Below are 26607 nucleotides of genomic sequence, written 5' to 3'. Positions count from 1 at the left end.
AAAACTGTTGGAGGAAGGCAGAAAGGAAAAATGCCGCGCTCCTGTTCGGTGAAATGGTATTTACAGAAGCTGGCAGATATGGGAGCTTTTCTGAGTTGCTGGAGCAGTGCAGGAAACAGTTAATCTGTATGAACTGTCTGAAACGAGTGCCTTCCATTGAAGCCGACCCAGCTTAAGAGTTATAGGCCTAAGAGGCAAAGAGATAAGCTTGCTGCGCGAAAGATAAACAATGACATTCCTGCATTCCATCCCCTGTGAGAGACACCGTCAGTGTGAGCAAAAACTGAGGAGGGGGGGTGCAAAGCCAGAATGCTGAAACAGAACTGAAGGCAATAATTGCTGTGAGTGAGAAGATGAAAAGAGCGCAATCTACCTTACACATGATGATGTATGCAAGTAAAGAATTTGCCCAGTATCAGATGGCAGACTGGGCGCATCGCGCATCTGAACATTTGGGGAAACTGTGCATCTGTAAATGGGCTAAGAAAAGACACAGCTGCCCATTCCAAGAGACATTGCCGTGCAAGCTGCATCCCAGTGCCCCATGTGATGTGAACTGAAGTAAAGCGCTGTGCACTGGAGAAGAAACCTCTAGGCGCTTTGAGAAGTGAAAATACACAGCTGGCAAAAATGCTAGCTACATTGCCAGGGCTGGAGTAACTGACAAAGACATTATGGCGTTCCAGATGGAAGCAAAACTGACACAAAGGTAGCCGTTTTGCAAGAGACAACATGCAGAGCGGGGCTTTGAAGTATAACATGAACACTGCACATTAGCCATGATCCAGAAGCCTTGCGGCTTAGTGCAAGAATGAATGATTTGTTGAAGCAAATAAAGGAACGGACTCAGACTATCGCTCTCAAAAGGGTGGCCCAAGAAATCAGAAAACACCCTTTGGGAAAATGACAAGTGGAAAACCAGAGGCTTTAAAGACACTGCCTGTATGGAGAGAAGATAAACAAAGCTGCTTTTGCAACTGCAGGCGGTATTGGACTAAAAGACTTTACCTTTGAAAAATGGAGTGATGCCAGCAGGGGAACCTAAATCAAGATCATGAAACACTGGAAGCAAGTTGGCGCCTGGCATTCGTGATCGCTTTGGTGACAAAGAAAAACATTGATCCATTGAGAAGTGCGACCTGGGTACTTATAACATGGCTATTGTAAAATCACAGATCAGTCTAAGGTACCATTGACCAACTATGATTGCATTGCACAAATGAGTTTGTGACTAGACGGTTACACCCCGTATGGTTGAATGCAAATAAGCCCCAGTAACACAAAGAAGGGTGGTGTTAAGTGAAGGGGTGGACAACGCTGATATTGAAGTTTTGATGACATCCTAATGTGGATAACACTGATAGTGTACCTTTTGATGAAATCTTAACCTTTCTGTTTGTATTTTGCCTAGGCAAATAACCACGAAAGTAGCGTGCCATGATTGGGGGGTAGACGTGTGCAATTGCTGGGTGACACTGATCAGTCAAGCAGACGCATTCTCAGAGAAAGCGAGTCACTGCGAGATGCTATGTCAACTTTGAACCTGTCCTGCACCGCACTCAATGCTGCTAACGTGCGTGACGTATGAGGACATTTGTTCTGCAACCTGCGAGAAGTGTCCAACAAAGTAATAACTTTTGCCGAACTGTCACGGTGCGGACGTGGCATATTGTCAAATATTTGATGCTGCACATTCAAATGATTCAGTCAACAGTTGTAATGACCGTGTTGATATGTTTTGCCTTTTTTGTTTAAAGGACTGTGGACAATGAGTTGTGGGCTGTGACATCATGCACCACAAACAGCTGTGTAGAACAGCACTTGAATGCCCACTTGTTGAAACCTGATTCTTAAATGCATTTTGAAATTAATCTGTGAAAAAAAAAAACGAAATGTTTTGCCCTTCCAACTGAATTGCCTTAACCAGAGATGTTTTGCTTTTTCCAAAATTACTACATTGCATGTGGCCAGGAAAATGATTCATGAATTGTTGGGGCAGCAGGGTTGGGCGAGCAGGAGCATAATATATTTTGAGATACAAGGAATGCGCACACCACAGTTAACTGTGCGATTGTTGAGGCCTTTGATTTGTAGTAATGCTGCCAAGTGTGTGAGCTCTAATTAGAGATGGTAGCATTTGAAACAGGATGGCTCTTTTCATGTGGTAACATTTTATATTCCAGCTAACATTTTTGGAGATCCACGTGCTTTGACTCGATTAGAACTTATGATGTTTCCTTTACACTCAGTGATAACTCGAGGTAAAAGGTCAACTTTTGAATCTATGGGATTATTTCCTGACTGTGATTCAGATGTACATTTGCTATGAGAAGCTGATGTTTGAGCATTAACCCTTTCATTAGTAGGTGTTTGGGGTTTAACTGTTGTTGATTATCTATTGCTGAAGCATAATTTAGGTTGTAACGCAGTTGAAGGGATGTGTTGTTTCAATCTAAGTGACCATTCACGATCCATTGAAAGTCATATTCAAGGTTTGAGGGATCTCATTTCTCAAGTGTCCCAAGAGCATACTGGGAATTGGTGGGATTGGTTATTTTCATGGGTTCCTGATATTGGAGGCACACTGTGTTATGCTTTTGCTTGCATTTGTATTATATTAGCTATCATAATAGCTTGTTGTTGTTGTCCCAACTTGGTTCTAATATTTCGTCGGTTTCAAAGACCGCCTCCTTTGCCACTGGGCTATGGAAAGTAAATATCCAAGGGTGGATTGTGATGGTTGAGCTAAAACATGGCATGTTTTCAACGTTATTCGCTGATGGGCTTGGAATGCAGGCCTTCTCAGCCAAGGACACGGCACTGGGAAAGCTAAGATCCGCAGGTGCCGGCTGGTACCTGATAGCGAAGTTTGTTTTGGTTTGTTATGCCTGCGCCAAGGTTTTGAGATGAGTTATGGAATTGTTTCCCGGGGCGTTTAGGAGAGAGAAGTGCTTTGCTCCTTGAGGTTACTGTCGGTTGACCCAGCTGGCAACCAACGGTCACCCATCAATGCGCAAGCGCATTGCCAGAAGGTTCGAGAAGTTGCCACCCCTTGTTGAGGAGGGCATATATGCGGAAACCCTCAACGGTCAGACGGGATAAGCACAAAGACCTCAGTCGGAGGGGGGACGCTTCGGTCCGATGCTCCTGTGGGTTGTTGTGCTCTCGGCCTGGCTGTTATCGGGGTCTTTCAGCCGCTTCTGGCGAGATGAAGTTTTGTTAAGTTACGCCCACGGTGATGTATTTCTTTCTTTGAATTCTTTATGTTTTCTGTGATCTATGTCCATGTGAGTTGTATGAGTTATTTCTATGTACCTCTAAGCTTTGAATAAATAGCCGTTAAGAGCTGATTATCTTCTAAAGTGTGCGTGACTGTGAATTATTGTGTCTGTTTTTGGGTTGAAGTATTTGCTCTATATTTGCATTGGTGATTTATGGTAGTTCCGTGCACTTTTCAGAGGAGAGCAATACAGTTTTATCCTCAGATTCATCTACTTCCTCCAATGGTTCTGCTACTCTTTATCTTTGTTATATGTTGTGATTGTCATTTTGAATCCCACTGCCCGGTGTAATGTTGCATTGTATTCCTTTGAGTCTCTTTACTATCCCTTAGTAATGCACCCCTATTGCCTGTAAGTCTCTGGTGTTCTTTTATGTCACGTGGCCTCTTATCTTTTCCCCCTTGTGTTCTGTGGCTGGTTGATAGCTCTTTTCGCTATGCACATATACCTTTCTTAATAGATCCTCCTCTTCTCCCTTTGTCCTTATGTAGTTTATCTGTTCTGAACATCACTTGCTTTTTTCCACTGGGTATCATGTACTCTTCCTGAATGGGTCTCGGTTTCAAGCTGCTTGGTTGTAATTCACATATTGTCCCTTAAGAGTAACCTTTTTTCTTTTTCACGTGTATGTCTTCTTACTCTTATTATTGTCCATTTCCATCACCTGTTTAATTTCTCTCCCGCTCTTTTTCTTTAGGACAACCTACTACCCATTACACGTATCAGTTTCCACCCTCTTATATTTTCCTCGCTCCTGTGCCAAGTAGAATGGCGCATGTATGAATCCGGTCCAGGTTGTTTGTTTATCTGTCTGTCTGTGTAATTTACTTTATCCTCATTATTTATTTTAAGTATTTTAATATGAATGACCTTGCCTCTAGCAGCAGGAGGGCACAAGAAATATTTTCTTCGAGGTAAATTGATAACTCAGCAATCATTTAAAGAGGGGAGTAGTAGAAAGGGTGGTGACTAACCATACTTCAGAGGCCAAGGTTAGATTCTAAAAATCAATGTTCCCATGAGCCTGGATGACTGGTAGTGCAGAGCTCAATGTCTGGGTGGCTGGCAGACTTAAAGTGTGTGGTTCATATGTGGCCAAACATTTCAAAGTAGAGGCTGGTAAGGTGGTCAGGGTTTCAGCACGAGAATATAGCCTAGTGGACAGTTGACAGTATCACAACAGGCACATGCTTATATCTTTCTTGAAGTGTTGGAGTGATTGGGTCTGCTAGGGGTGCTCGCTCAATTTCTGGTCATATAATGATAGATAGAGAGACTGGTCTGCAAATCTCTTTGTTGAATGTTTTGATCTGCAAACATGCTATTGTTTGGCTCATGATGGTGCCAGCTCTTCCAGATTTCACCACTTTCACAGCAAGCTAATCTTGTGTTGATCATGGCCTTTAGGTGATGGTTAGTATTTTGAACAAGGTCATTGGCTGGATGAACACTTACTTTATATTCCTGCAGTTTTCTGTAGTGCGGACCAAGAGAGGTATGTTCCAAAGCACTGTGCTTTTTTTGTTGTTGAAAAAAAGGTAATATTTTTATAATCAAAACTAAAATAAATTATACAAGAAACGATATGAAATGTAAGGACATAACAAAACTTTATAATATAAATTCAAATTGATAAAGAATTGTATAGGCCAACAATCATAAGATGATTTCAGTGTTAAGGAGTGGAAAAGGGAGAGGGTATGAGGTTAGTTAGGTTATGTTGAGAGGTTAAGCAGCCTAGCTTATGGTAGGAATGGTGCGCTGACCACAAGGTGCAAATCTTTGAGAAGTGCTAAAAATGGAGGTTAGACTCCCAGCACCACAGATCAGAAGGCTTCCCACACATTTGTTCAGTCTCACACGTTCACGTTGTCCGAGGGCAATTCGTTCTCGATTTGTTGGGGGTTGAGTACAGGACAGGCTCAGATGGATCTCATGCTGGTAGTTGTGCTACACCCTAGTTGTAAAAAATGTACTAAAGGAGGTTTTTCAGGCTTTTCCCGAACAAGACCAATGATGCAACAAGGTGTGAATCTGATGGGAGGAACTTTCCTATTTTCTGAGCTCCTCCTGAAAAAGATCGATTGGCAATTCCTGATGGGATAGATTTCCAGACAAGGATCGTCTTTTCAGGGTACTGCACAAAATCTTTATGAGTTAGAGAGTTTTTCTGCTGAGTACCACCATTACTGTACGAGATGGCAGGGTTCACCTGCAGGTAAACACCATACATCCAAGACGCATTAGGTTGAGGAAGGTCCTTTAGTGTAGGTCTTCTGTTGGTGACATATTCAGACATTTTTATATTTGTCAGCATGCAGTTGGAAGGATATGCATAAACTACATAATAACAATCCCCAGACGGCCATGTTTATCATAAAGATGGACGCTGAAAGTGACTGGTAGAGAGAGGACTGCTGTCTGCCTGGAAGTAATGAGGTGAACCACTGCAGCAGGGTTAGGTTAATGCATACGCCTCTGAAAAAGCACAAAGATGGATAAGGTGATCAAATTTGCTGATAGCGCAGGATAGAAGCAGAATGATAGGTAGGCAAGGTAATCTAGGACGGAAATCTTCTATGTAGGATCAAAAGATGAGGAAACTGAATGCAGACTTCTGGCTGTAGAGCAACTGTGTTTTTGTGCATTCAATCCAGAAAGGGGAGGACTCCGATGGTACAATAGTTGGCCAGGGCATCTTTATCTAATTAGGTTTTGCGAGGATTTCCAAGTTGAGGAAACAACGTCATTGGCTAAGAATGTGTTTAAATTGACAAGGATAGGTTTAGGTGCCAGATTGGAAAGGCGACAGCTAAAGCAAAATATCTGTCGTTTTTGTAAGTGGCAGGATTTGATTCAGACAATGGTGGTATGTCTCGGGTTGGAATGGTTTAATTGCTGGTTAAGTCATAGTAGAGCTACATGTCAGATAGTCAATCAGATGGCTCAGTTAGTTAAGCACCCCCTGTTCCCATAAGTGCTCAAAATACAGGTTCCATATTATTATCTCAACAAGGCTGGAAAAGTATTTCTTATTTTGACAGCAGAGACATGAAACTGGGCAATTCTAACAAATGTCATTTAAAGTGCTACAAAACCTTAAACAATGTAGGAGCACTACAAAGGAGACACAACTATGTGCTGATATTTAGATTATTGGGGTGGGAGGTGGTTTTCGATTTAACTGCAGGCCTGTAGGTTGGTGAAGTTGGGCAATGCATTTACCATGACATCACTATACGATAACTTACTTGGTGAATGGTTAATTCTGTGCCGTATCTCACAGACTTGGTTGTCCAAAGGGAGCAGCTCTCCTTTTTCTTTATCCCTGATTGAACATACAGTCGTAGCAATAAGTGGACCTGTTTATAGGAGCAAATGGGAAAAAAGAACAATTCAGAATAAGGTAACCAGTGTTTTACTATGTGACAGGTTGAGGGGTGTAAACAAAATACTGTACTTCACTGTAGATTGGAAGTAGTTTGGTGATATAAACCCTCATTTTCATAGGGGTGAACGGCATACAGTCGGTTTGCAGCCAGGTTTTATTTTAATGAGTTTTTAAACTAAAAATATACATAGGAAAAACATATAGAAAAATAAAGGGGTGATGGGTAAGGGGATGAAAAGGTTAGGAGCTAGGGATAGGGATCAGAAAAGAGCCTTATTCCTGAATGACAGCTACACAGGAAACGCTTAAATTGTGCTACAAAATGTCAAAAATCTCTGCTTCAAAAGAAAATCAGAGCTTTCTTTGCACATGTCAATTTCATGGAGACCTTTGCTTGGTACACACTATTGTGTAAAACAAGCTGGCTACAGCTACAGAACCATATTGGAAAGGCATATGGAAATACTGAATTTGAAAGGTATGTGCCTGCTTTCACCACATGTGTAAAAATGGGCTTTTGCAAACTGAAGAAGAAAATGCCTGTTGGAAGGTACTATATTGAACAAAAACTTCTCCCTGCCTAGCAATGTGAAAGGGGATTATGCTGTGAAAATACATGTATGAAATAGTTCTATTCAGCAGGTTTTCTTCCAATTCACTACAGTGTGTGAAGTAAAATATCGCACCTATTTGTGACTTCCACAAGAAGCTTCAAAGGAAATCTCTGTGACAACCCTGGGGTGAGAGGGTAGCCTTGGAAAGGCATGCCCATATATGGGGAACAATACTGACATTTGCCTCCAAGGACTATGTTATTAATAAAAATGTTAAGACTTATCTTTGCCACAAGACTTTGCAAAAAGGTGAACATTTTGCAATTTAAATGTGATTTTGTGGACTTTAATTTAAGACATTGTAGCTTCCCCTGACACCTTGGGAATAGAAATGGCAGAGAATTGGTTATTATAAGGAAAGTATCCATGATGCCATTGCAAATTTTAATACTTACACGCCTAATGATAATCCACACCCATGGATAAAGTTATAGAATTTTAAGTGATATAATTCTTACTGAAAAGCACGAAAAACTGGTAGAAGGGTGAAACAATGTCTCACAGATGGCTGAGTTGGACTGGAATGGTGTGCATAAAATATGTAACCTGTTTATGTAATTTGCTAAGAGACTTCAACTGTATAAATGTACCATTTGTGGCAAATTTCGGATTTTAGCTAAAGTAACTGGGGGAGGTTTTGAACATTATAAAACTCACATCATAAATCTGGCATCCTGCCCTTGAAATCCAACCAGCTGAGAGTGAGACGTTGACTAGCACCCCCGACCAATCCAGTGGTTTAGAGGCGTGTTTAGCTAAACCTGCCCAGAGATATAGTCTATGATGTCACTATGCATTAAAAATAAGAGCCCCTAGCAGAACTCTAAAAAAAGACACACACTGTCTCCTGAATTTCCTGCACCGGCGTTCCTGATCTCCATTCATCTTGCTGATTCCAGATTTTCCCTACAAGGCCAAAGCATTGCTGACCCTACTCCAGAACCCACTGCAAAACCTATGCATAGCTGATTCCTAGTCCAGCAAGGCCATTGATCCAGAGAAAATCCACTAACATACCATTAACAAAAAGGGGAAAGCAGTGGTACCTTTTGCATCCTGAAATCAGACTGGCTTGTGGCCCACTAACTGCATGCCTGCTGCAATCCTGCCATTCAGCTGTCCATATTGTCCGGTAACGAGACCTTGCCCAGCTGTCTTTTGCCAGGAGAGTCCACTACCTGGTGACGCGATCCCTGGAGACCAGAACCTGTTGACTGTCCAAAAATCCCCAAAACTAAAAAGTGGACTGTGAGTATAATCCCCACCCCACAGAAACACATATCTTAGCTTGCCTTTGTCCTTATCCCACACTCTAAGCAGTCATATTTATACCCTGGTAACTTGTTGAAACTGTTAGAATTATCTGTGTACCTGTCCTTGACTTTGTAAAGTGCTAGCGCCACCTCTTTATTAATTTTGTCTTGTGTAAATCCTAAGCCCTTAGTCATATTTTGAGTGATCAGACTAGTTTCCACTTAGGGTTGGACGCTGAGGTGATAAGGTTGAAGTCGCAAATCAACCTTGGATCTTACTGTGTCCCTCTTTGGCGGTTTAGTCTGAATAGTCTAGTTTAAAGTAAACCTGATGTTGTCTCAACTGATTTTCTTTCCTATTTACTCATATCGACCATTTTTCTATCTTGCATATCTCATCCAGTTGTTTAGCAAGAGATCTCCTTTCACTCTTGTCTTGTCCCTGTGATATACATCTTTATCCCAGCCCAAAAAGTCCAAATCAGAGTATTTCACCCGTTTTTATTAAAAACCGTTTGGGTAATTTAAAGCGGGAATTGAGAAAATTGCAAGTTTTCCAACGTGTCATTTGGCTGCAGCATGCTCTAAACTTTCCACTCATTTCCGAATTGTATGCCTTTTGCTGATCCATTGCCTTGTGATTGCCAGTGACATAACACACATTCTACTGTGATAAAAACATATGTACATTATGATTTCACCATACATTAATTATTTGTAAAATTTGAGTGTTATTTTAGGCCTTTGCTAAGAGTTTAAAGTCTGTTTTTGCCTCTTATTCGGTGAGAGAATGTCGGATTTTGATTTTGTTTTCTGCCTCTTATCCCGATTGCCTGCTGCTTCTTCCTATCCACTCAGAATTCGATTATTTTTGGTTTGAGGGAACATTGCAAGGGGAAACCTTAACTTGGGTGATATCTATCCTCATCCAAAAAGTGCTCCTATTCACGTGTGCTTTATGTTCTAGGAGGCGGTTACCCAAGTAAATTGCTTCGATTGTCATTGTAAATATCCCCCCATTGGTGATTGCTGCCCAATATTAAAAATTGTATGATTTCTTTTGAATTTTAAAAATAAATAAATATTATAATTTTACCAACCGGCCTGGTTCATTGTAACCCGGGGTATTTGAAAAAGGCGGTGTGATACGAGTTTGTACAATCTCAAATTGAATTTGCATAAAATAAGGAGAAAGGCATGTCAATTGAGCGCTACATCCTAGGCTGAGACCAAGGTTTCTGTCGCCTGATTGAAATCCTTAACACAGAAAACCTACCATACAGACTTAAACACTCCAACAACTATCAACCCATGCCACTTAGAAGCTAACCCACACACAGCGACTGTTTGTTTTAACTGAAACTACCAACAGAACAGAAAAGCCCTTTCGCGATAACTCTCCTTTCACTAACATACCCAAAAGTAGTTCAGAAGACTTTTAATGAACATTGCCATACACCTTCAAGCTCTGCATGTGCATTTGCAAATCGCCAAATACATAGCAGTTTGCTTTTTCGGGTGGGACTTGAATTGCTACATCATAGTTCCCAAAAAGGGACATTTTCTGACAATAGCGTGTAGCCAGATGTTTATTTGAGAGCATGTAACAGAATAAGAAAGGACTATCATACGGCGAATGGGAGAAGGGAACCTGCAAAGCTGCACTTGTAAACTGTAGAGTGGGAGCAATGGAAAGCAACCTATAAACAAAACTAACAAGCAGCAAATGGCTACACTGCCCGATTAAAAAGGTCCCAGAGTTCTTGTGGGTGTGGTGGTGTGATCAAGGGCAGGAGCAGCTATTATTAAACATGTGAAAATTAAAACATGTGTCAACAGTAGATTTCCTACAAACTAGTAGAGAGGCTAGGGGTTCCAACAAACATCAAGGCAGTGCAAAAACAAGAAAAACACAAGAACTTTTTCTTAACTCCCAAAGGGAATTTTTATTTCAACAAGAGGTAGGAATTTATTTTATTTTTATTTTTTGGATTTGTACAGCCCAAAGGTATCAATACCTTGATAGCCAACAAAATAGTACACGCTGTTGCTTTTAAAATGAAAACAGGGGTTCTTTATCAGGCTTACTCCACCATTGTTGTGCTACCTTTCAAGAGCACATGGGTCTCTTCATCTGGTATTATTTGCTGGTATCCTGCCAGGTTTCAGAGTATGCCGATTGGCGTGCTGCATTTCCCACTGCTCCACCATTTCACGCTCTCTGCACTGCCTGCCCCACTTTCTTCCTCCTTCCCATGGTCTCTCCTGTGCCGCATCTCACTATTCCTTACGATGTCATAAGCGAGGAAGAGCTCTGGCATGGTTTGCTTAACTGTACCGCCAAACCCCTACCTCCAGGGCATGCTCTTTCTTCCTGCGCCACTGATGGCTTGCATTACTTCCTCTCTGCCTGCTCTAATGAAATTTGGGCCTAAAGGCTAATGGCTTCAAATAAACTATCAAGAGAAAAGCACCATTCATAAACACCATTCATAAATGTATACTTCCTATTGGATTGCACATCTTGCTCTCTGCCATTATGAAAGGCATGCCTCTGAAAAATGTGAGGTGTAAATAAATGTGTGCACTCGCCCCAGAATATCTTTCAACAAAGTAAAAGTGAATCTTATCAGCTGCAACCATTCCTAAGGCCTTTCAATTGAACATTGAGACTGGCTGGTTAATGCTACGGACAGGCCGAGAACCAAACAGAAACTGTGCCCCATTTAAAAATATAAGGCCCAGACCGACCGTGGGGTGCAGCCACATCAATAATAATGTAATAGACTGCATAACATGCACTGCAGAAAATAAATGCAAAAAATCCGGGATTTCATTACAAAAATGTCTTGGGTGCCAAACACAGAAAAAAGAAATTGCATTTGTGTATTACTTGATTTGTGTTCAGTGCCTGGATGTGAAATCTATTTCATTGTGACTAAAATATTGTGAAGAGTAATGTAAAAAAGGAAGCAGTATTTTGAGACCCCATTTAATCTGCCATACACGTTTTTCACTTCGAATAACAATATATATTATTTAACTCAAAACGGAACATGTCAGAACAAGTAACAGGATTTAACTCACTCCACCAGCCCCAACCTACCAAACGCAGTCATGAGACCGGATCACAAGGTAAAAGTTATTGTTTACATCAAGTAAGAATGACATGCCCAGTAAGACTTGTCCAAACTGATTTCCAGGCCTAAAGTCACAAGATTTTTACTCCAAGAGAAAAAGAATATTTGAGCTTTCGAAGTCAGAAAATAGAAAAGAGCTCATTTCCTAATCACATTTATTTCAATTACAATTCTTGTCAAAATGAGGAAAAGGGCCTTTGTGTGCCTTAGAAATAAAATAATGTAATCCTTTGTGAAATCATACCTTGTGATAAATTGTAGATAGAAAATAAGCCTTTCATCCCATATAAGATTCACATAGGGTGTGTAATAGAAGCATTTGGAGATCAATGGGAAAGTTATTTATCTGTGCACATGTTTAGTGCAATGTGACCTGAGCAAAATGGCTCTTCATAAGTTTAGGAGTGAGTGTCCCCCTTCTTTATATATCAGGAGTATGGTGGAAGCCACACCTAGCCACAAGGCTGGGGACGAGCCGGGGATTATAAACTAGCAAGCACACAGAATTAAGAAATAATATTGGAAGAGACATATTGAAGAATAGTTCTGGAAGGAAGTGGACAGTGAGAGTAGAACTGAACCCATCTGGAAGACGTATCTCCATGCAAACCGGAGGCTGAAGCCATTGAGAGGGATGCCCACTCCATGTTGGAAATCAGCTTCCAGTCAGCCAGCTGAAAAGACACGTTGCTGATGGAGTCATTCCAAACTGACTGGGTTCCTGCTGATTATCCAGCAATGAAAATCTGCATTTCAAAAGTAAATATAGCTCCAAATTGTCCCCATATTATCCATGGTAAAATCCTGGCAGTCAAAGGGGCTGGGAATTACAGTGAAATCCTAATATCACAAAGACCCAGGTGCATTGTTAGATTAAATGCCCTGTGCCTGATTTACATTGTGTACCAAGCGGCATGCCATTTCCTTAAAGCCCAATGCATTTTTGCATTGAGAGGCACAATTTAAAACAATGTAATTTTGTTCCAACTTCAATGCATATTGTTTTTATAAAATTAAGCACCATTACATAGAATCTGTGGTTTAAGTGGTGTAGAATTATCAGGACAGTGTATTCATGGCACACGGTCGTCTATGAGATATCAGGCATTGAAGCACCCGGGGAGGCCTAGCCATAAATTAAATGCTTGCAAAACCAAAATGACTGCAGGGAATTCGTTATTTTCACAGAAAATCGTGCCAAGTGTTAAACCCCCTGCAGTCCCTCATCTTGAAATGCACAAGCAGATCTATGTGTAATTGTACCTTTACTTGAGAATATTACATCTACAACTTAAAATGCAAGTCTTTTCCATCCTCATAGGGACTCCTGATGTGCCTCCTTCCCATTCCTGAGGTCCCCCAACATCCTCCAGCAATTTCATTTAGCTCCCTGGCCCCCTTCCTTTACTCCCTTTCTACCTTGCTTCATGTGGCACATTTTCATTTCAGAATGCGTCTTCCGTTGTCACTGCAGTTATCTCGCAAGATGACTGCAGTATTTCCTCCATAAGCCGTAAAAAAAATGTTTCCGTAACTTGGTCCACAGACCCCCCCTCCAACTCTCCAACTTCACATGGTGTTCGTTCACCCCCTAACCACCTCTAGCCCAATGCTTCTTTTATTTTTTCCCCACTCCATACAGCTTTTTCAGTGATTTTCATTTTCGGCTAATCCCGATATAACCACGGTTATCTTGTGCAACAAACATGAAAAGAAAATGGCTGCTTTTCATTTCTGAAAATGTCTCTCTGCTGCAATCTACAATGGGAGATGTAGCAACCCTTCCCGTCAAATATAATTTAAACTACTGGACGGAATATCCCCAGGCCCCTCTCGGAAATCAAGTCAACGCTTTGTGCCAAGTTGTTTCTTATTTGTCCAATTCTGTCCAGTGGTTGCTACCCTCTGCTGCGCAAACATTTTGACTTTTTATCCATAGGAAAATGAATGGAAGTAGGCCGAAAATAGCATTTTCATGTTTTAACGAATCGCTCCCAATATTTCTGGGGAGGTCCAGGACAAAATGTTTGTATGTAAAATATCATCCAAATCCGTCCTGCAAGTCAACAGTTATTAGCAATTCAATGTTTGGGTTTCGTAGTGGAACTAGGTACACACCTTAACTACAGTGCGTCGACTGCCGCACATGCACTGTAAGGGTGTGGACCTAGGAGACCGACATATTGGAGGCATATTTCTGGCTATATACTTTTATTGGTAAGAAAATAAAAGAGAAAACCCTGTCTAACCCTAGTCCTAAGAGGGGCTTCCCTGCCTCAACCAATACTAAGGAATGTGTGAGGATGTCAGCCTAAAGTAAAAAGTCCAGCGTCCTGTGTCTTAAAACCTATTGCGATCCCTTACACTATATACTAAACTAAGGAAAGGGGGAGGTCTTCTGAAGCCAGAAGAATGGTTGCTTTCTCCTGAATGATAGAAAGTGCCCTTTTGGATGATACAAAGGCAATGTTCTTAAGGAATGAAAACCAAAAGTCTCAAAAAGGTTCCTTGGATTGAGGTTCCAATTAGGCACATAGAACAAAATGACTCATATCTTCACAGTGTTAGGGGGATGATTCATTCCCCCTGAACTCGCTCAGGATTATCAGTTGTTTTCCTAATATGAGGACAAGTGTCTTTCTTCTCCTTGTCTTCATCAGATTCTGGTCAATGTCAAGAGAAGGACTCCCTTCTCTGCTCCTTTTACAGTGTCCACAAACACTAGATGGCATTGGGGGGGGAGGGGTCTCCCTTCCCCATGTCTTTCTCCAGCTTTTACAGTGCCAAAGGAATTACTGTCTTCCCTTGGCTCTATCCACAATGTTCCTAAACACCAGGGGGTATGTCTACCTTCCCCTGGTCTTTCTCACAATGTTCACACCCTACCTGGTTCACTATATTGCCAGGCACTGTGATTATGACAAAGGTTTTTGAAGGCAGTTTGTTATTGGGTGTGGATCCCAATCCATTTTTGATTCTCCATAGCTGTACCCGGTTCACTATCCGGCCAAATAGTCTTTTTGTCAGGTCCCAACCCCTGTGGTATTGGCTTCTTTATCTTGGGTCCCAGACCCCTTTGGTTGCTTTCTCTCAGGTCCCATACCGCTTTGGTTTCATTCACTCGTGGTCTAGGCAGTCATAGGCACTGCAACAAAGTTGCTGTGGAGGCCAGTTCTTATGGGATGTGGGTCCCCAACCAGTGTCCCACTGTATTATAGTCTTTCAAGGGTTTCCAGCAAGCCCCTCGGTTTCCCAACCCTGCCCTCATTACTCATCAGTCTGTGTCGGCTGCTTCTGGGTCTTTCATCCCTGTTTCGAGACCTCTTCCTGAGTCTGAGTTCTGCTGCGTCCCAGCAGTGGCTTCCTGGGGACCACGCTCTCCAGCTTCCTCGATGAGCTGCCACCTCGTGTTCTGGCTTCCAGACACAGTCTGACCACGGCGTAGCTCTCCAGAACATCTATGCCGACAGGTAAGTTTCATGTCCTTGATCACTTAATTTGGCTCCTGACCGCGGGCTCTGCAGCTCCCGGTTCCTCCAGGGAGGATCTGTCACTGTGTTTGAATTTCCCTCTTCTATTTCATCTGTGCCTTCACCAATAGGAAGTCTATAAAGACTAGACTGTTCAGTATTGTTCACAGTGCTTCTGCTCCTCTTCCTTGTCTCAGTACTGCTCTTTAGGATTCCCAGTGAGTCAGATGGTCTCATCCTCAACTCAGTACACAAGGGATATAGATCCCTTGAGGAACTGTCGCTCTTTCTCATACTCCCTACCTTACTGGTTTTAAGTAAACAGATAGGAACACTAGGGATGGTGTTGTAGGGGGTTAGTGAGAAAGGCTGATTAGGGATAGGTGGGCTATGGGGATGCCATGTTCTCCCCAGATCGTCACTCATCCCACAGTGGGCTTCTCTCCCCATGAGATCCACCCACTGAGTACCACCCCTAGAGGGACTATCGGTTAGCGGCCTCACCTGCATGGGCTCATGGTAAGGGGCTCCCTCTAGGGGAGATGCAGTGACATCCAGGGATTTGTTACAACACACCCACACACATATATATATTGGAAATTATTTAACCAAATGTTACAATTTTCACTTTACAAAGACATATTCTATGCAAAATGTAAACATGCTACTCTTTTAGAGTGCAATGAATCACTTCAAAATAACGGGCGCGCATCCGGAAGTGCTCGGAAGTGTGGCTGTTGGGTTGAGCATTCTGCTACTTTCTTACTGGGACAGGACCCGGGGATAGCCTCGTCGTCGGCAAGGGGAAGCCCAGCATTTTCTTCAACGCGCGAAACGCGCACTACTTTGGACTGTTGTGGACTCGCTACTGGATGCCCCGCCCATTGATCCCGCCTACCGCCCGCTCACATGCCCACAGCCACTTCCACTAAAGCACTGGTGCTCAAGCATCCCGCGCGCGCATCCGGAAGTGCTCGGAAGTGTGGCTGTTGGGCTGAGAATTCTGCTACTTTGTTACTGGGACAGGACTCGGGGATAGCCTCGTCGTCGGCAAGGGGAAGCCCAGCATTTTCTTCAACGTGCGAAACGCGCACTTCTTTGGACTGTTGTGGACTCGCTACTGGACGGTATTTATTGCATTCAATTGTTCCTGTTCCTGATATTGACCGCGGGTCTACCGCGGGTCTCGCTAGCTTGCAAGCCAGCGTTACTTACTCTGTTCTCTCTTTGGTTTCAGCCCCGCCCATTTATCCCGCCTACCGCGCGCTCACACGCCCACAGCCACTTCCACTAAAGCACTGGTGCTCGCGCCTCCCGCGCGCGCATCCGGAAGTGCTCGGAAGTGTGGCTGTTGGGCTGTTCGGCTGGCGGAGGGCGTATGGGGTAGGAGCTATTAATCCCAGCTACAAGTTTGTTAAAGGTTTTTCCAGTGAGCTATTGGGGTGCTATTTGGGGTCATAACTGCATAATCAGTTAAATGGGGAAAACCAAACTTCCGCCCCGCAAAGATGCGAGAGCGGACTTCTTTATGGCAGTAAGTACCAGAAGAGCGAGCCTCGCCTGAGCAGCAGCCCTACCGCTGCCTGAGGCCAACGAGGATGAGGCCGAATTATTACAATGTGCGCAACAGTGTTCACTACTTGATAAGCAGATGGAGGATAACATAGATCCCTCGCAAGAGGCCTAATTTTTAAAATATGCACAAGAACATTCCTTGCTTGATAAACAAAGTGAGGACAATATGGATCCTTCCCAACTGCTGTTTGGAGAAGATGATCCATTAAACAATGCGCAGGAAATAGGGAAGGTACTGAAAACAAATAAAGAATATGATAACACTCTTTATGTGAATGAGAATGAATCCCAAGGTAATTTGAATTATGACAAATTATTGGATTTCTCTAATGGTACTACATTCAGAGGGGAGAAAGCCACTAAGAGCAGTTCGGACCCTTCTGCCTCAGAATTTCCTGTAATGATGGCCATCTTTAACCGTCTAATTCTGTCTGAATTACATAAGCAAACTGATTCACTAGCTAATTTAGTCATCGAATTTAAAGCTTTACCAGACAAATTGTCAGATGCACTGACACAGACACTGAAAACTAATATGGAGAGGAAAGGGGAGCAGGGGTCAGAGACTCTAACAAAGGTATCTCCTATAGAAGAGATAATTATTCTAGAAGCTTCCCAAGATCAGGCTCAGGAGTCTATCGAGGTGGGGGAGGTTACTGTGCAAAGTACCCAGGCAACCAAAACAACCCCTAAAGGGCCGGAGAATGTGGTGCCGGAATTTAAACTGTCTAAAAGACAAGAAAAAAAAATTGCAAAGCAAAAAAAGAAAAATAACAACAAAAATGGAGGAATATCCAAAACATCTAGAAAGTTTAGTTTTTGAGATATGTCATAGAGGTGGAAGAGATTGAGGAATCTTCACCTAGGGCAAATAAACAACAACAAAACAAAACCATATTAGAGAAGGATTCCAGGAGAGCCATTACGGTTATGGATTAATCCTCCCAAAGTGTATATATAGAAGGGGACAAACAACTATGGGAAGCAATGAAAAACAAAAAACATAGGGATGACCTTTATGAAATCTTTAATGTGGCTGTGCCGCAGGAAAATATGGCAGACACAGGGAGGCTTGCTAAGGTTAAAGAGGTGACTCATTCTACCCGAATAGAGGGACCCATGATAAAAAGGAAGACAAATGGGATGAATGAAATAGTCACTGAAAGGGGGCCAGTCAGGAACTTGGTCCCAATCGCAGTTAATACTGGCCTGGGCAGCAGGGATTGGAAAATCGTCCCTGGGAAAGATCCCAAAATTAATCAGAATGTGGCCCCGGGTAATATGAGACGGTCTGGTTTGGGTCAAGAAGTTGATGTGGGGGTGAACAACGGGAGTATGAGGGCCAACAACGAACTTAGTGATCCTCACAGGCCAAAAGACTCTCAACCATGGACTGTGTCCAACAAGGGGTCTGGCAATTCGGTTGACCTGAAGAAAAGGAATGGGCACGCTAACGATAACCTTTCCGAAGTGATCATAGATGGCAATGGCGGTAACTCGAAGGAAACAAATGATCAGCAGAACTATCAGAAAATTGAAGGGAAAATGAATGAGAATATCAATGATGACGCCCTCTATCAATCAATAATTAGAGTGTTAAGGGAGAAACATCCTCAGAAGGCAATTAAAATTGGCATTGAACAGCATCAGAATAATACAAAGGAGGTTACATATGAAGAATACTGTAAGGGTTCGAGTGGGGATGGTTATGGAGGTGTAAACGAGATTAAGGGTGTTATAGAGAAGTATCTGCTCCACTCACAACCGATACTCGATCTAAAAGATCCGGTAAGACCTGATCTACCAGGGCTGGTCCTGACAACGCTATTTACTGATCAGACCAACACCTCCCTCAACAGACCCTTCATATTGTCTCTTCTGGGACAGATGCCGAACTTAAGTTTGATTGAATCGTCATATATCCATCTGGTTGACTATATACATAGGCAGAGGTTCGATTATGTTCGCGTTGTGATCCCTTCACCTTTGGTCATGATGAGAGACGCGGAGCAATTTCATCGTAGAGGTTTCGATATTTTTGATTATGTTCAGTCTCAACCCCATATATCAGCATCAATTCGAAACAATAATAGACCCCAGAGAGATGAAAATAGGGAGGTGGGGGTCAGTAGCGAGGTGCCTGAGAATGGGGAGAAACAAGATTGGAGATGGCTTGCCCTGACGTTGAGAGAGTCAATTGATACTCTTAAAAAACTAGGGAAGCCACTCTAGCGTATGAAAATCGAATCCTCAAACTTCTAAGTTGGAACTCAAGAGGGTCGATCAATCTCCTACATAATGTGACCTTAATGAAAGAATTGGTGCAATATGATCTATTTTCAAGGTGGTGCGAGAGGTCGTCCAAAAGGAGGCCTCTTAATTGCTGTTAAAAATCACTTGAATCCCAAAAACATGGGTGAATGGGCATTCGCACATCATTTCTTGGTTGTGGGCTTCACATTATTGTTTAACAATAGGGTTACACCCTTTTGTTGGTCAATATATATTGGAATCCGGCTGAACATTCGGACAGGCAATTATGGTTGGAGCTATGTAACTTGGGGCCCCTGTTGGAGAACTGGTTGCTTGTAAATGCAGGGGGCCAGATTGTGATTGCGGGTGATCTTAACGCAGTTATTCATGAGGACCCTTTAATTGGGGAGGTACTGATTAGTAATATGGAGGCATCCTCGCAATCAGTGGGTAATCAGAAGTGTAGGGGGAAAATTTGGGCTCACTTTTCTGAGGTGTGGGGTTTGGAAATACTTGTAAATATTTTGCCAACTTGGAAAGCCAGAGGTTATCACTCGATAATTGACTATTTTATATGTTCAGTGGATCTGTTTAACCGTTCAGGTAAATTTGACATTATTGAGACCATATTTAGTGATCATTGTATGCTAACTTTGGACATAGGCATAACAGTATCAAATGAGCCAAAAATAATATTTAATCATAATTTGAAAGTCAATTGTTCAGGGAATCGAATTACATGGACAGGGAAAAAAAATATTCAATTTACCGCCTCCATGATTGAAGATTTAGAGACATTTTCAGATCAGCAGAGACTGATGACATATTCGGTCAGTAAAATCACCGACTACATCAGTCGCTCACTAACAAAACTTGGGGTTGTAAATAATCCCTCCGAATCGGCTATGAAGTCGAAATCACATACTTTTGACATGGAAGTCAGGGATAAAAAGCGCTGTATGAGGAAAGAGATCAGACAAATCAGGAAATCAGGGCTCACCCTCTTAAACATGGTTGATGGGATTAAAAAAATAAAACAAAGCTACAAAAATTGGTCCATACAACATCGTATAATTAGATGCCAGAGAGACAGGGAAACTATGCTAACAGCCCTGAGAGGAGCTAATTCAAGAAACTTTTGGTTTTTAATTAATAACTGGGACAAACCTCAGAAAGAGGTACTTTTGAACCCCATCAATGAATCAATGTGGAAGGGCCATTTTGCCAATCTGTACCCTGTTAATAAAGAGGAGGAATTAGCAACATGGAACCATGAACCGAAATGGCTGTTGAACTTTACCACATGGGACTTAAAAAATCTTATAGTAAAAATCCAAAAACTCAGCGGCACCGGGCCCTAATAATTTGTCTAATAAAATCCTCAAGTGTGATCCCAATTTATGGGCAAAAATACTTTCCCTTTTGTTTACCAACATATTAACAACTAAAACCATACCGTTGTCCTGGAGAGTATCAATCATTATCCCTATATTTAAAAAGGGTTCTCGAGTATGTCCCATGAGCTACAGGCCAATAGCCATTGCCGATCCTGAATCAGAATTGTTTTTATCTTTGGTTCTAAGAGACATCCAGAAATGGATAGATGACAAACAGATCTTGGACATGAGACAATTTGGATTTAGGAAAAACATGGGGACCGAATGTGGGGGGCTTATTTTATACTGTCTGAGAGCGGAAGCAATGAAGAAGGTGGACACTTCGGTCTTTGTGGCTTCAATGGACCTGAGTTCCGCGTTCAACTTGGTGGACAGGAACATTTTGTGTAAAAGACTAAAAGCACTACACATGCCAGCAATTCTATTAGACATAGTAAGGGCAATTTACTCCCAGACTGGTGTGAAAGTCAGATTAGACTCAGAGGGCACCCTTTCTGATTAATTAACCATACATAATGGCCTGCACCAGGGCTGCAGATTAGCACCCACAATCTTCAACCTCTACGTTAGTGGTGCGAAACTGGCTCTCTCAAATAAGGGCCTAGTGCCTCCTAAACTTTTAAACACCAGCCTGGCCTGGTTAGCATATGCTGACAACTTTCTCCTCATAGATACCACTAAGGTAGGACTGCAAAGAATGCTTACAGCCTTTCAGGGGTTCATTGATTCGATAGCGTTAAAGATCAATCCAGCTAAAACAGTGATAGTTCGACTTGGCAGGAAAAACAAGAAGTCAAAAATGTTATCTTGGTTTTCTGATACCACTCGACTTAAGGCTCAGTCGGAGTTTAAATACCTCGGCTTTTTAATAGCGGGTGAGAACTCGAGACCCCTGCTGAGGACACATCTTAAACGTATGGCTGACATTGCTATTGGTCAAATGCGTGCTCTAGATTCGAAATTTGGGAAATTTTCAATGATTCCTCTGAGAGATTATTATACAAAAAAAGTTATTCCCCGCTTAACATACGGAGCTGAATTTCAACCTGCAAATTATGAAGGAGAGTGGTCTTATATAGAAAGATATATTTGGAAAGCAGTACTGCACCACTTACCGAAATGTATTCCTTATCATCTGATCAAGTACGAACTGGGCCTAAATTCCCTTCAGGCATTGGTAACTTGGAAAAGAATGATGTTATGGAGGAAATGTAACTCGATAGAGATCAACTCACTGTACATTCATGCAGGTCGGGACATAGGAAATCCTTTCATTGCTGTATTGAATGATGAGATTTTAAAAAGTTTGAAGCTTTTGGGTATGTCGGTCACTTCTCTTATGAACAACCCTTCTAGGGTGAAAGAAAGTGCTCTGGGTTTCGATTGGATGCACCCGAAAAATGCTATTCTTAATACTAAACTGTATCAACAAGTGTGTGCTCTAAACAAATGGTTCCCAGTTATAGAGAGCTACTTAATTAAGTACCCAAACAAAACAATTCGAAATGATTTAATGCATTTTAGATTCAATGTAATCCCTACTAATCAGATTAATTCAATTAGATTGACTGTACAAGGATCTTGGTCATGGTGCAGATATTGTCGTATAGAAGGGATGGTTGAGGACCTGAAACACATACTCTTGGTCTGTCCGGCCATAAGAGAAAAAAAAGACTTCTATACGTTAGTCAATATGTGCAGAACACGGCGGAGGTGGATAGAGAATTTATCTGGTACAAAATGCTACACAATAGTAAAGGCAATTTAAATATCAGGATTACAACATTTCTGAGAAATATTTGTGCTCTGTTTTAAGTTTCAATATTGTATACAACTTTTGTATTGTTTATTTCTGTTTTATTCTTGCTTAGCGGTGTTTTAGGTCGTTTATGTATTATGTATGAACATTAATTTGGATTCTGATTATTTGAATTTGTGAAACTGTGAAAGGATAAAGTACTTTTGTGAATTTTGTAAAGGTTTCAGAAACCAAAACAATTAAAATAAAATAAATAATAACACGTTGGACTAAACCATTTTGCCAAATTTTTAAATCCTGCATTCGTTCTTTCATAGTAAAATAAGGATAGGTGATAACATTTCTGCCAGGACTCATTTTAGCATGGAGACAAAATGTTTTCACAAAATGATGTGTAAACAATACAAGATAGAAATTAATTCTTTCGTAGTTCTTCAAGCTCTGAGCAGCTTGTTTAGAAAAATAGCTTTTTTTGCTTTAAGTCAGCACATCCAATCTCACATGCAGTGGGTGTGTTTTCTTTACCAGCGTCAAATGCACTTGAAAAGGCTGTAAAGATGGGCTTGTGTACACTACTTGTTTCTGCAAGTAAGGGATATCAAACAAATAGGTCTACAGGCACAGGGCCAACGCACTTGCCTTGGAAGCAAGGCGATGTGGAGCAACACAGGTTCGATCCCTGGGTCCGCGCTTAGAAACCTCTGGGTATTAAGCGCGTTATAAATAACCAATTCAAATTAAAAAATAAATGCAAATGTGACTATGCATCTTTCTATGCATTTGCTGTAACTTGTCAAAGTCAATAGGCATTATGGCACATAGGTTTCAGTATTATGTAGTTTGCCTTGGATTTTTTTATTTATTGCTTATAGCGCGAACCGAGCTCAAGAGCAGCAGAGTGCTTTAGAACAGGATTGTGCCAGAATCCGGCTTGCCATTTTATACAGTAACGCAGTACTCTTGGTGGAGCGAGAGAAGGATTTTTATTTGTCCGGCAGGTATTGTTGAAAGAGCCACAATTGTAGTGTTTTGCAGTACTAGAGTGTTAGTGGCATTTCAAGCCTCTGCCATGAGTGAGTTCCAGATGGTCGGGGTGTGGCACGAGAAGGACTGCTTGCGAGTGTTCTCTTTGTGGGCTTGCTTGGACTCCCACCTTTTGATAGTTTTGCTAGGTGAGGTGCAAGAGCGTCCAGAGGTGTTGAGTTTAGCCGCCAAGTATGTTGGTGTTCCGTTTCAGACTGCTTTGTAGTTGATACATGCAGTTCTGAATAGGATTCTGGTGGGAAAGGGGAGTCAGAAAACGCATGCTCACTGTTGGAGAGATACCGTCCAATTTGAGGGCACCTGTAATGAGGCGGGCTGCAGCGTGGTGTGCTGCTTTGATGGGAGCCAGTTGTGAACTTGAAAGCCCAATAAGGAGGGCATCCCCCCTCCCATCGATGTGTGAGGTAACAAGGGCTTTGGCCACCGTACAGAATTCGTTCGGGGGAATGAAGGGTTAGATTTAGCAGATTGTGTGGATCAATAGCCAATCAGTTTGTGCCTTTTTGGCTATGTGCTTTTGGAAGAAAGGGCTACTGTCAATAACGAAGCCCAGGGATTTGGCCGATTTTGACAGCTGAGGGGTGAATCCTTCCAGGCACATCTCATCCAGCCATTGTTGTACAAGTTGTTGTTGGGGGGCCATGAGGATAAATTTGGTCTTGGTTTGGTTGAATTTAAGGTAAGCCTTTGAGATCAATGTTTGGCTAGTAGCCAGGCATTTGCAGAGGTGAGCAATGACCTGGAGGCCCACTGACCTTAAGGTAAAGCTGAGTTTCATCAGCGTACTGATGGATGGCCATGTTAGGGTGATTTAGGAGAGTTCCCAGGGTTCCATGCATAGATTGAAGATGACTTGAGAGAATGGAACCTTGGGGGACCCCACAAGTGACTGGGAGATGGCTGGATCTGAATGAGCTCATCTGTAGAAGCTGGTGCCTACCGGGTATTGTGAGAAACCTGAAGGTGTCTTTCTAGCTAGTCCCCAGGGATCTGTCATCCAGGTGGCCAGGACACGGCCATCACGATTGGATACAGTTGCAGGGGGTGAACCAGTGAGGATCACCTGGATGGGGGGTCTTCGGTGAGTGAGATACAAACAGGTGAGATGCGCTATCCCCCTTCTTTCTACACCTTTTCCCCATCCCACCATGTAGGACATTCAACTGCCCTCCCCCCTGTCCATCACAAACACTTTGCACGACACTCCAGAGAATGGACTAACACCAGAGCTGTTTACTTGACATATCCCAATACAAGGGTCAGGCAAAACCAGGCAACTGAGCAGAATTACACACACCTGATGGCCCTTTCCCTTCCCCACAGGGATAAAAGGTGGAGCAAGAGAGCACAGTACGAGCGCGGCGGACTGCAAGACAAGACAGCAAACCAGGCACGGCACTTCCAGAGAAGGAGAAAGTTGGTAGAGATCGAGAGGGTGGCGTGGAAAGAAACAACATTGCCCTTTTCATCCCAGGCATGCAGACCCTTCATGGAAGGGAGCATAAGACCACAAACAAAAGCTGACGTGTCTTGTAGCAGATGTCAACGTTACACGACGCAAGCCTATGCTGAAAAGCAGGAGCGAGAGGCGCTCGCGCAACTGTGGTACTGGCCTTGACTCCAGTGAAGCCGCAAGCCAAGCAGTTCATCACAGCCGATGAGTCATGAGGAGAACCGATAAGAACCGGGCTGTGTTGAAAGAATCGCAAAGTGGCACGTTTGAACCAAGTTCAATGAACTGTGAAAAGTGTTAAGGGGAGACCAGCTGCAGAGGCAAACCGGCACCACATGGTTGCTAACTCAGGAGACTCTGGTCGATCCCCATCAGAGCAAAACTATGGGTACCAGAAGGCCGTAGGAGAGTCGCTAAAAGAGGTCAAACTGGTCCTACAGGAGGTCTACTAAAATTCCCATACTATCGACTGGCTTTGATCTACAAACAGTGTGAAAGTAAGGAAAGTGAATCCCGCTACATGAGAAAGCAAGGAAAGTGAATCCCGGCACATGAAAAAGCAAGGGAAGTGAATCCTGCGAACATTGGAAGTAAATGTGACGGTGAAGTTGGCAAGAGTGAACCCAGAAGAGGGATGCTGACCAGAAGGAGGCAAAGTCTAATGTCCCAAGAAACAGTGTGTTGACAAAGGTGAACCCCGCCAAGCGATGTCCACTGGAACTGTTTAAAAAGAAATTGAAATTTGAGAAGGGTCTGAGTCTATTATATAATTTGTGGAATACTATACGTGAGGGGTCGGCGCCCGGAAGAGGGGAAACCAGGGGTGAAGCCGTCACCCAACGTGAACTGTGGCTAAGAATCGAAAGAGGTCTACGCCCAGAAGATGCAGACACAGGGGTGAATCCTAACAGCCCCACTACCATGTGAACGGACATTTCAGTTGAACTAAAGAGGGGTCAGCGCCCAGAAGAGGGGGACCCAGGGGTGAAGCCATCACCCAAATTTAACTGTGGAAATGAATTATCAATTTTGTTAAAGGAACTTTTGGTTTGTTATTTGTCTACGTCAGGCCCTCGAAGGCAAGAGACTTTCAGGAGAAACAAGACTTGGTCAGCAACGGTCCTGATAGCTACAAGAGGAACTGTCGTCGTGCTGGGAAAGCTCTAGACTGTTTTGTGCTCCCACCTTGTCCTGTGCTCAAAACGCGGGGAAGGGAGAACCAAGCTACCGTATCCTGACATATTATTTGGGAACATTTCTTTCTTTTCTTGAGAACTATCCCACACCCCTTTTTGTATTTGAGTATTTGAGTATTTGGTAGTCAACTGTGTCAAAGGCAGCTGAGACATCTAAGAGAACAAGGAGACACCAGTCTGCAGTGTCAGTGATTCTGAGCACACCATCCACCACTTGGATGTTTGCAGTCTCAGTGCTGCATTTGGGGCAGAAAGAAGACGGGTAATCCCGAGCAAGGTCAAGCTGGTCGATTTTGGCAAATAGTTGGGTCTTAAAACGCTTCCATATGAACAGAAGGCTTGTGATGGGCCTATAGTTAGCTAGGTCCTTTGTGTCAAGCAAGGTTTTTTTGAGAAGGGGTCATATGAGCCCTGTCTTCAACATGTCTGGGAAGGCACCTTCACGGAGGGAGGCATTTACAATATAGTGCAGTGCATTAAGAGGTGTATATGAACACTTTCATATACACCAAAGTAAGCAGCTTCAACATCCTGCAAATTGAAGCTGCTCACTTTGGTGTATAGGAACGTCTTCATCTGTGTTCTCTGCAGCATTTTTGTAAAATAACGAATATGTCGTTATTTTACAAAAATGCTGCCGAGCTTGGATTGCGCCCGTTAGAACTAAAAACAGGCGCAATCCACACAGAGCACTGTCGTGCTGTACGAGGACGCCCAGGCCCACTTGAGAATACTAGTGGAGCCTGGGCGTCCTCTTTTGGCGCAGTGAATTGTGCAGTTT

The 26607-nt window shown here is 42.7% G+C and overlaps 1 protein-coding gene across 1 annotated transcript in view; it reads right to left on the bottom strand.

The window, feature by feature from the left end:
• LOC138582144 (zinc finger protein 34-like) overlaps nucleotides 1-26607 on the bottom strand; it is a 124802-nt gene that overhangs the window by 74602 nt on the left and 23593 nt on the right. Inside the window, exon 3 of the mRNA XM_069653168.1 lies at nucleotides 6533-6643. Within this exon, the coding sequence (XP_069509269.1) occupies nucleotides 6533-6643 (111 nt within the window). The remainder of the gene's footprint in view (nucleotides 1-6532; nucleotides 6644-26607) is intronic.

Source organism: Ambystoma mexicanum, chromosome 3q, assembly GCF_040938575.1.
Source record: "Ambystoma mexicanum isolate Mex_15411 chromosome 3q, UKY_AmexF1_1, whole genome shotgun sequence".
NCBI lineage: Eukaryota > Metazoa > Chordata > Amphibia > Caudata > Ambystomatidae > Ambystoma > Ambystoma mexicanum.
This window is presented reverse-complemented; position numbering and strand designations above follow the sequence as displayed.